We start from the raw sequence: 10,737 nt of genomic DNA, 5'->3' as shown, positions 1-10,737 counted from the left end.
TTTTTAACCCAAATCAATTTTTTTTTTTTTTGATAAGAAAATTTGTAGATTTTATTAAACAAGGGCAGACCCTCCTTCCGACGGTGCCTTCTTTCCTCTAGTAGTGTCTTCTCTACTCTGGCAACGCTTTCTCTATTCCAGCAGCACCGGGTGTGTCTCTCTCTATCTCGCGATTTCTCTCTCTCTCTCTCATCCTTACTTCATGTTTGGCTCCCTTGAAATTCAATGATTTAGTCTTTTCCCGCTCTTAATTTCGTGTTTTCATTTGACTCAAGTTTATGTAATTTTCATATTTTTCTACTTCATGTTTTGGCGTTTTGCTTATATATACTCTTTTTTTTTTTACTTGATTTTTATGCTCAATCTCGCATCAGTGGAGATTGGCCCTATGGATGCTGCAATATAGAAACTCCATTTTTTTAAACCCTTTAACTTCGTTATAGTTGCAACTCAAAAAAAAAAAAACTTCGTTATAGTCCACTGTGAAACTGTTTGAGACCATTTCTACCTTAAATTGTTGGACCCACTTGTAGTAATATACACATACAGACAAACACATTCAAATGAATCTTTGCATGGGGTTGTTGTCACATGATTCAAAAGGTATCAGATTCACACAGAAAATTCAACAAAAGAGCCAAGACATGGAGATGGTCAAGTTGTAATGCTTATTTCTTACAAGCTATAATGCTTATCTCTTTTTGTATATTTGTATTTCTGATACTGTGAATATTCTTCTGTACTAATTAGAGCCTTTTCTAAATTATCAAGTGTAATTGATATGAATATATGATGTGGTTGTACACTTAATATTTTTGAGACTTGGGCTGTCCACTATCCCTATCTTATTGTTTAGCATTTGTCTCTGATTTTTACTTTCTTCACTTGTTTGATGCATCTAGCAAGAACAGTTAATACTAGAAATGGATTGGAACTAAGACAAACCTAGTCTTTAAGCAAAGAAAAGAGTGCAGAACGGAATGGGATATGAAAATTGCAATAACAAAGCTTTTTAGTTCATTTCTCAGTTCAGTGCATGGATTTCAAACGAATAGCAAGAGAATTCAACTCTTGCAGTCATTATTTCAAGGAGGTTTCTCAAAACAGAAATCAAGCTGGAGATGTTAGGTGTCATCATCTGACTGTAGCATTGATGGGGAATTCAATGTCATATCAAGGACAAAAAGAACCAAATGAAAAGGAAAGCCTTTTGCCCATAGTTTACTCATGCTGAGAATTAAAATGAGTACATGTACATGTACAAGCATTTTGCGGACATCATCAGCCCTGGCAACCACCACTAACTCCAAGCCGAACACAAATTTAGCCAAACCAGGATGACTCAACCAGTGGTAACACCAGCACGGGGTAGTTTGCGTTGTTGGATTCCAAATGGCAGTCATGAAAGAAAGAAAGAAAAGCCACGGCATAATTTTTTTTCCTTAAATGCTCAAAAATTTACATACTTCCCCACATACAAACTACACAAATTTGCTTCAAATTTCTGTTTTTTCCTTTAAAGCTCAAACATTTACATACTTTCCCATAGAACCACACAAATTTGCATCAAATTTTGACAGAAAGATACTTCACTCATAAGTCAGAAGGATAATATAAATTATGCCTAAAATGATCTCAGACGTTTGGTTTTACAAAATATTTTCAAAGAGATGGCAATCAATCCTATCCAATCTCACGGATCACCTTCCCAATTTTTTGTCATTTTGTCTCATCATCAGAAGAGCATTACAATGCATCTAAACAAGTAGTTCACAAATCTAAAATCTAAAAGTCAGTTGTAGCCTACACCTACTAAAGTAAGAATATACCAATCATTATTTGTTGATACATGCATAATACAAAGTCATAAGATGGATAATGACAAGAAAGTCTCCAGGAAGAATCCCCAGTTTCATACCCTAAAGCTTATATTTTATACAATCGGAGGTCAGTTACAAGTCTAAGTTGGCAGCCAGTATCTGGATAAATTGTTTGACATCAACCTTGTTCTTTATAAGGAGTCCATATCAATTTGCTAACATCAACCTCAAGACCCCCACGACCAGCAGCTTTTAGATGACGATCCAGGACCTTTGGATCAGCACAGATGACATGCTGCCCTTTCCTGTACTGAATCAATTCTAAGCTCTGAAGGGTGGCCAGGATATCCTCCGCCTTAATGGCTGTCATGTCACTAAGTTCCTGTAAAGAGTGAAGGATTTATAGAAAAGTACAAATACAATAATAACCAGCAGAAAACGGGAGGTTCACGAGAAAAGTTCATAAAATAAAAACCAATGGGATAACTCTAGAAATGTTTACCAGACAGGGAAAAAAAAAAGATAAGATAATGCTAAGAGTGATTTGTCAAAGATCAACATCTACACTAATATATCATACAAAATTATCAGGTTTTACCATATCTATAGACAAATCCAATGTTTTCTACTTTTCAGAGTGCGGAGCCCAATCTTTGCATTGCTCCTATTTTTCAAAAATCATTTGGTGCAGATTACTTATGTTGTCATTTCAGGCACAGTAATGTGAACAATTAGAGATGTAAAAATTCTAAACATAACATTTCAAACCATTTCTGTGGGATATCTGAACACGCCAAACAAATTCACAGAAGACAATATGCAATTGAACCACAAAAAGCAAACTTGTCTGGATCTTATCAAACATTCAAACAAAGCTACCTTGATAGAAATATTGGCCTTGTGCTTTTTCAATATGTCCAAAAGAACCCGGGTCCAGTATCCTCTGTAGCTCAATAGCCCAAGATCAGAAAGGGGTCTTTCAGGTGTGCCGACTTTACCTTCTTTTTTAGAAAGTTCATAAGCTGTTACATGCAAGAAATATTGTTAGATATTCTTTCTGCTTGAAAATACATGACCAAAACAAAGACATGCAAAATAGAAAGTAGAATTTCCATAGGCAGATAACTTACAAAAGGCAATTAGAAATTTTCCATAGCCTTTCCTTTGATAGGGAGGAAGGGTGAGGATACATGCTAAATTATAAGACTCCTCTGAATGCTTTTCCTGCACCAGCAGACAAAACATACTTATGTATATATGTAAATTTCAGAAAGATTCAAACTCACGTCTACATTGAAAATTGTCCCTCTGCTTATCCATTATATTTAACAAACATTAACAAAATTTGTAAAATAGGGATAACGGTTCATAAGGAAGGTCAGCAATGGAGCAAAAAAGAGATGGGAGGTTGAAGATATTGCCTACAACTTGTAGTACCAAAATTTTCCTAAATGAAAGTGTCATGAACCAAAAGACAAGAAGCCCGTAGAAACTAAAACCTAACACTTAAACCTTGTATCTTGAAACTAATTTTAGTACCCTCTATAATAGTTCTGATGAATAAGTCAAGTTCAAACACAGTATTAACTTAGGGATATGGCCATTACTCTGCAGTAACATTGTTATTGAATCGGGAGTCAGAAGAAAAAAAATCACTACAAAACCACTAAATATATTTGTAGCAAAGAGGCAATACAAGATATAGTACCATAGTTCATAAAAGCAATTAAATAAACTTACAACTTACAAGCATGCATTCCATTCATGCCAATTAAGAATCCTAATCAAAATCCTACAACTTTTTTTTTTTTTTTTGTTGATAAATCACGATCCTACAACGTATATTTTTTTTTTGATAAATCACAATGCCACAACATTGTAGGCCAAAAGAATCATAACTTGTAGGATTGTGATTAGCCACCGTTTGAGTAAATTCCAAATGAAGGCGGGATTCACCTAAATGCATGACCAATTAATTCCATGCTTCTTATGCCAGTATTCCTGCCTTCAGATTTTGACAGATACAAATGTCATGATACTTAAGAAAATGGTATGAGACAACATTTTCACTCAGACAGCACATAAAATAAAATAAAATAAAATAATGCATAAATAATTTACCTTAGAAAAATAACCAACCATGTGGCATCCTCGATCATCGCATTCACACAATACATAGAACAGAAAGAGGTCAACGTCATAATAGAGGGTCTTGTGATCAAGAAACAATTTTGCCAAGTAACAAAGATTCTGCCCATAAACCTTGTTCTTTTTGCCATCAACCTGTTTTGAAACATTTAATTAAAGAAAAACTTAAATCAATTAAAAAATTTAAAAACAATCATATACAACAGGGTATCCTATAAAACAAATAATACAAAACAGAGTATGAGAAACAAGAAGAAAGGAAACCATATATTCCAATATTGAAGAAACCATATAACAAGATATTCTAAAAGTAAACCAAACTCATAGTTCTTTTGATAAAGTTATACATGAAGTCTGTTTACTGAAGTTATAGAAATTGATATTTACATTTAACACCATATATCTTTTTATAAACAGATATGTAATCTCCGATAGAAAAAAACACGTTTAAATTTTAAATGCCAAAAAATAATTGGGGAAAAGGAAATCTCAGATGAAGGAGAACTACAAACTATACTTAATAGTCACATGCAAAAAACTTATGTACAAACTGTACTTAGATGTTTAAAACTTATTAACCCAAATAAAACCACCACTAATAACAAAACAACATACCTCAAACATTGACAATGTACCACATCGGTATATCTCATCTCCAGGGGGATGCTTGAGATCACACTTCCTCTACACATGCAGAATAAGAATTAAATAGACCAGATACATCCAAAAATTGCAAAAAATTAAAGGAAGAAAGGGAAATCACTAACAGAAAAGATAGCCAAGAAAATGAAATCTAACCACTCAATAACACAAATTTCTATCTCCAATCTCTTCTTAAAATAATATGGTAATTAGTTATAGTAAAATTTAAATCTATTATAGACATCAAAAGGAAGAGATCTAAATGCCCTGTAGACCAGGTTCAAACCATGTGGTTTCTATCCATCAAGGCTTCTGACAAACTATGTCCAGCACAAATTTCACTTAAGCAATCAAAGAACATCTGAGAAAACCCAATCATATGAACTCATTACAGTAGACTACAAATTGACAAACAAAATTCAGAACATTAACGCTTTTAACCGATGAACTGAATACAGCTCAATGCTGCCAATACTATTCCTCTTTAAAGGCCAACTATACCACAAACTGAAAGTATATAGTGAGTGAAGACAGTGGAATATGAAGCACTGCTCACCATATGCCTCTGAAGTTGTTCTTTACGCTTCATGAAATTGAGGCAAAACTCACAGAAGTACAACTTCACACAATCATTGTATTCCGGTGGAAAGGGGGAAAAGTACCATGTCTCGATCTCATATCTTCCAAGCTCTATAGTTGCTATATTTTTCACTTTTGTGAACTCTTCATGTTCTCGCAAACTGGCAGCATCAAGCTCTTCATGACCCTAAAAATTGTGAAGAATGTATTAAGATTATATAAGTACAAATTACAACATGACTTATGATGGAGGCAGGAAACTCGAATGACAGCCAGAGATTCAGCTCATAAAATTCTAAATGTAAGCAGCTCATGTCATTTGGTATTTGATTAAATAAATCATTTACTTCTCACAAGAAATTAAAAAGATGTTACATTATTTTCACTCTTATGAATTCATGTGTGTATGCATGTGTTGTGTGTGTGCATGTACGTGCGTGTGAGAGAGAGAGAGAGAGAGAGCCTAATGGATCCGCCTCTCTTGCCAACGAGCATCGCTCTCTTGAACCTATAGTTTTGCAGTATCGATGACAGCGAAGACACCGACGACGTGCAGCCTCACTTTCTGATCTTTCCAGGTATCAAATCCACACCACCTCCTCTGTTTTGTCTTGGCATTATCACTTTCTTTCGCTCAGAAACTTCTAGATCATACTACTAAACGCACAGTTTAAAAGAAAGAAAGAAAGATGTTAGCTCTTTCCCTAGATGAGTTTCTGAGTTTGAGTTTGAGAGAGCACTGATGGCTTCCACTACTACTGCTAGAAGATTTTTCGATCAGTGCAGACTGTAAGCTTTTCTTTTCTTTTCCATGGGGTGTAATTGTAAAGTGTGTAAAGGGAAAGGAAAGGTGTAGGAATCAGAAGCGGTATGATTCATGTGAGTGTGGACACGTGTCAATAATGGAGTGGTTGAAAGGGGATGAATTTTGTGAGGTGGTTGTGGTTATAATGGAATTGAGACCGTCCGATAATTAATTCAGAGGGAAGAAATTCGGCAACAGCGTGGTTTTTGAAAGTTTTTATGTGAAGAGCAGTAGTAATAGCGAAAATTCGGTGGATTTGTGATGGCCCCCTGAATTCAAACTAGGCTTTGTTTAGGAGCTAGGCTTGAATGAGAAGTCAAAGCAAAAATTATAAAGATTATCAATTAAGATAAGATTTAGAATTCAAAGTCAAAACTGATATACAAGTACCTGCTAAATCTTCTCAAAGCTTCATCAATGCAAAATCTAACTCTATTATTTTCCTCTTGTAATACATTTAACATTCAGGAAAAATAGGCTATAGCTTAGATAACACTAGAGTGAAGGCTGAGATAATGGAATTAAGACCCTCTAGGTGTGTGATGTAGCAAGAGAATAAAATTAAAGATAAAGAGAATGAGACGAAAAGTATGTAACTTTCAAAATCCACTTTCATTATAATCCTAGCTGATCATCCAGTACATGTACCGTTTGGTTCCCTTTATCTATATGGTTTCTTTAAAGCTTTCGATTTAGACAGGGTTTCAGTAGAAAGAGAGATGGAGCAAGAAAAAATTGGAAAATATTTTTTACTTGTATTTACCTCTACATGTGTCTCGTCAATCTTTCGCTTCTGGTGGCGTGTCATTTTCAAGCTTGTAACCTGGAAAAACTCATGCACAATTCTTGTGATTAGTAAGTATTAAATTAAGAAAGTAAATTCTCTTCTGTGGGAGAAGCAAGGTATTAGAAAAAGATCACATACTCATTACCTTGTCCTCCACCTTCTCATCAACAACAGTCTCTACAGAATCGAGATCAAGTTGTTCAAGCTTCACCCATTCGTCAAGCCTCCTATTGACTGTCAAAAAGCACAAACTAATAAATTAAATAGCGAAGAACAGACACACACAAAACCTAACCGTAACCCTAAACCCCCAATTCCAGTAACTTGAAAACCCTAACCCTAACCCTAACAGCAGCAATGGAAATAAGGAAAAGAGTGAGAGAGAAATGATACACTCGGTGTAGTGGACGTAGTACTCGTAATCGTTGGGGCCAGAGGAGGGCATTTTGCGGCGTTCGATGACTTTGACGGGGTGGTATTTGGAGTCCCTCCAACGGCACATGACGCGAGTACCGACCTCCAGTGGAAGCATACTCGCTCTCCTCTTCTTCATAGCCTCTGATTCTACTACTATCATTCCTCCATCGCCAACTTTTGGATCTCCGGGACTCCTACACCCACCGTTCCCGTTCTCCCTCTCTCTCGGTGAATCTAACGATCCCATTCTCTCTCTCTCTCTTCTTTCCAAACGCAACGCCCCACCTCCTCAACGTGGAATCGTGGTTACTTACACAAGTTACCAAACATATTTGTTTTGTTTTGGGAGAGGATCACCTACAGTTTTAAAACCATCAGTTTTAAAATAAATGAGTGACACGTGTAAATAAAATGATCCAATGGTTAGAAAATTAGCAATTTGTGTTTTAAAAAATAGATGCAAAAGCAAACCTTTTTTTTGAGATAAAAAGTGCAAGAAGAAGGGCATGGGCTCGTTGGAGTCAGAGCAACAACTTTCGACGGCGCGTGGATCGGCGGCCAAATTTCAGGCCGCGCGTGGAGGAGCGTGAGATCGAAGATGGAGGCCGGCTTCTTGGGATTTACAAATCAGAGGGCCGACGAAGAGAACCGTAGCGTTGGTTTCGTGAACCACCAGCCGACGGAGAAACTGTGACGGTACGTGGATCGACAACCACCGCGCGTGGCGGCGCGTGTAGGTGAAGATGGAGTTCAGACTCTTGGGTTTTGAGTATCGGAGGCCAAAGAAAAGATCTGTGGCATTGGTTTCGCGAAATGATTGAGAAAAAAATAACAGAACTGAAGGGAGGCTCGGAGTTGATGATGCGACGGCTGTGGCTTTTGATAGCGGCGAAGAGGCCTTGGGTTGGTGGTGAAGGCAGCAGTAGTCTTGGGTTGAACAGTGGTGATTTATAGTAGATCAGTTTGACTCCAGAGATGTTGAAGGGATAGGCAACAGAGATATGAAAAACTGTTAAGTTTTTCTGGAGGTGATACTTCCCCGTTTGTTTTTCCCTTCTTTTTTTTTTTTTTTTTTTTTTTTTTTTTCTAAACAAAATAAAAGAAGAGAAAATTTAGAAGGATAAAATGCTGCTAGTTTTTTATTTAAAAAATAAATAAATTTAAATTTAAATTTTTCTCCAAAAAATAAAATAATAGGGCTTTGGACCGGCCCATGGGCTTTCTCTTTCTTGTGTGTATAAACTTCATTGTTTAGGTGACTTTTTCATTGAAAATTAAATCTTTAACCCACCATGCAAAAACCAAACCCAAATCTCTAGGATACTGGGAAAAGGAATGAAGAATGATCACCCAAAAAATTATATCATATGGAGGAGCAGAGCAGAGGCAACTTGGCGAAGAGGAATTGCTGAGGTTTTCTGAGCCAAAAAAAAACGTTGTGTTTTAGCACAACGTGGATAATATCAACCGATTGCAAATTTCGAGTTTACCATCAAATCAGGACACTATTTCTTACATGAAGCTAGCCATTTTAAGAGTTCTTGCAATTTGCCTGGTGACAAACAAGTGCGTTGAGAGAGGGAGGGAGAGAGTCTTATCATAATCATACCCACGGCCATAGGCAAAAACAAGAAATTTATTGGATTAATCAGTAATCTCGTTTAAAAACAGCTCTCCTTTGTTAGAAAAACAAGACAGCAGCAAGCAACTCCTTCTACAAAGCCAAGATGCCATGGTTGAAGCCAGAGTCTCACATCTAAGTCACGTTTGATATGTAGAATATGTTTACAGTACAAAGAAACTGTACAGCAGCCACCGATAACGCTTCAATCGTTCCTTACAAAAATAAATATAAAATATAGGGAGCTCATAATCTGACTGACAAAAAAATTGTCTAACGTGTAGACAAGGATCCCCACACATCTCGCACGCAGCAAGGAAGGTAAAAAATAGCTAATGAGGATCCTACTGCCCTGTTAAAATGTCAAAATGCGACCAATTAACAAGCAATATAAACACAGTAAGATTGCATTTAACCGAAAGCTATAATCAATCTTAACTTTACAGAGCAGGCACAGTAGGTGATACCCTCTAATTCCCTCGTATACAACCAGAAGCAGGACTTGAACTTCCATCCCACCCCTTCCCCAAGAGAGACAAAGCATCAATACAAAGACATTCATGCCCTTCTAAGAGCATTTGTAGCAGTGGAGCTAAATAGCTATAATGCTATTTTAGCTCCACAAAAATACCAAAATAGGCCACGCAGCAGAGGAGGTAAAGCAATAATTTGGAGCTTGGCTGAAGGGATTTGCTAGAGGTCTTGGGTTCACTAATAGTGCCTTGGCTGAGCTTTGGGCTCTTAGAGATGGACTGATGCTAGCTAAGGAAATGGGAATTCAGCAACTTATTGTTGAACTTGATGCTTTGAGCATAGCTTTTCTTATGAACAATGAAACTGAAAATCTCTTAATGGAGCCTATATTATCTGATTGCAGGAGCCTCTTGAAGGATATCCCAAACAAGCGCGTGATCCATGCCTTCCGGGAAGCAAACCAATGCGCTGATGCATTGGCTAAATTTGGAGCGCATTTTTTGTCTAGCTTTGTAACTTTTTGTAACCCACCGTCTGTGGTGGAGGATATATTAGCTTTTGATAAGGCTAATTTACGCTGTAATAGACTTGTGAATTCCTAAGTTATGTTAAAGCCTGTTTTACCGAAAAAAAAAAAGAAAAAAAAAAAATTTTTAGATGAATCGCTACAGTGCACATCTATCTATAGATGTGCACTGTAGCAATCATCTAAAAAAAATAATCATTCTTTATTCAGCACCCCGATTAAAATAACGTTTGGTTGTTTATTTTTCCTCATTCTTTTATTCATCTCAGCGCCCTCTCTCTCATCACTCTCAAGCTCCCACCTCTCCATCTCACCTCTCTGAAACTCCCCAGTTCACTCTCACCGTCTCACCATCTCTCAAGCTGACTGGCGCCGGATCCGATTCACTCTCACCATCTCATCATCTCTCAAGTTGACCGACGCCGTCCCAGCCGAGGCTCTACCCACCGCCGTCCCAGCCGAAGCTCGACCCACTGCCGTCCCAGCCGCCGATCACCTCAGACCTCGCCGTCCCAGCCGCCCATCTCTCTCAGACCGCCTCAGACCTCGCCGTCCCAGCCAATCCACTTCAGGTCAGTGAATTTTTTCATCTTTTTTTTTTTTTTTTTGATGAATTAGTGAATTTTTTCATTTGGGTGTTCGTTGTTTTGGCTTAATTTTTCTGGGTTTGTGTCATCATTTTTGGTGTTATTTTGTGGTGGAAAATGCTGTGTTGTCGGGTTAGTGAATTTTTTCTTTTTTTTTTTTTGATGAATTTGTGAATTTTTTTCATTTGGGTGTTCGTTGTTTTGGCTTAATTTTTCTGGGTTTGTATCATCATTTATGGTGTTATTTTGTGATGAAAAATGGTTTGTTGTCGGGTCAGTGAATTTTTTTTTTTTTTTGATGAATCGGTGAATTTTTTCATTCGGGTGTTCG

At 37.0% G+C, this 10,737-nt stretch overlaps 1 protein-coding gene across 1 annotated transcript; it reads right to left on the bottom strand.

Annotated features, from left to right (window-relative positions):
- Nucleotides 1-1,588: 1,588 nt before the first annotated feature.
- Nucleotides 1,589-8,281, bottom strand: LOC126726503 (histone acetyltransferase of the MYST family 1-like). Its single transcript, XM_050431772.1, has 10 exons — nucleotides 7,670-8,281; nucleotides 7,175-7,555; nucleotides 6,927-7,015; nucleotides 6,758-6,817; nucleotides 5,167-5,376; nucleotides 4,584-4,652; nucleotides 3,942-4,103; nucleotides 2,951-3,044; nucleotides 2,700-2,842; nucleotides 1,589-2,202 (listed from the first exon to the last, which is right to left on the bottom strand). The coding sequence occupies exons 2-10, from the start codon at nucleotides 7,443-7,445 to the stop codon at nucleotides 1,999-2,001; spliced, it is 1,302 nt and encodes a 433-aa protein (XP_050287729.1). The 5' UTR covers nucleotides 7,446-7,555; nucleotides 7,670-8,281; the 3' UTR covers nucleotides 1,589-1,998.
- Between the last annotated feature and the right edge of the window lie 2,456 nt (nucleotides 8,282-10,737).

The sequence above is a fragment of the Quercus robur genome, chromosome 5 (genome assembly GCF_932294415.1).
Source record: "Quercus robur chromosome 5, dhQueRobu3.1, whole genome shotgun sequence".
In the NCBI taxonomy this organism is placed as follows: Eukaryota; Viridiplantae; Streptophyta; class Magnoliopsida; order Fagales; family Fagaceae; genus Quercus; species Quercus robur.
The sequence above is the reverse complement of the archived record's forward strand: the minus strand, read 5'-3'. Positions and strand labels throughout refer to the sequence as shown.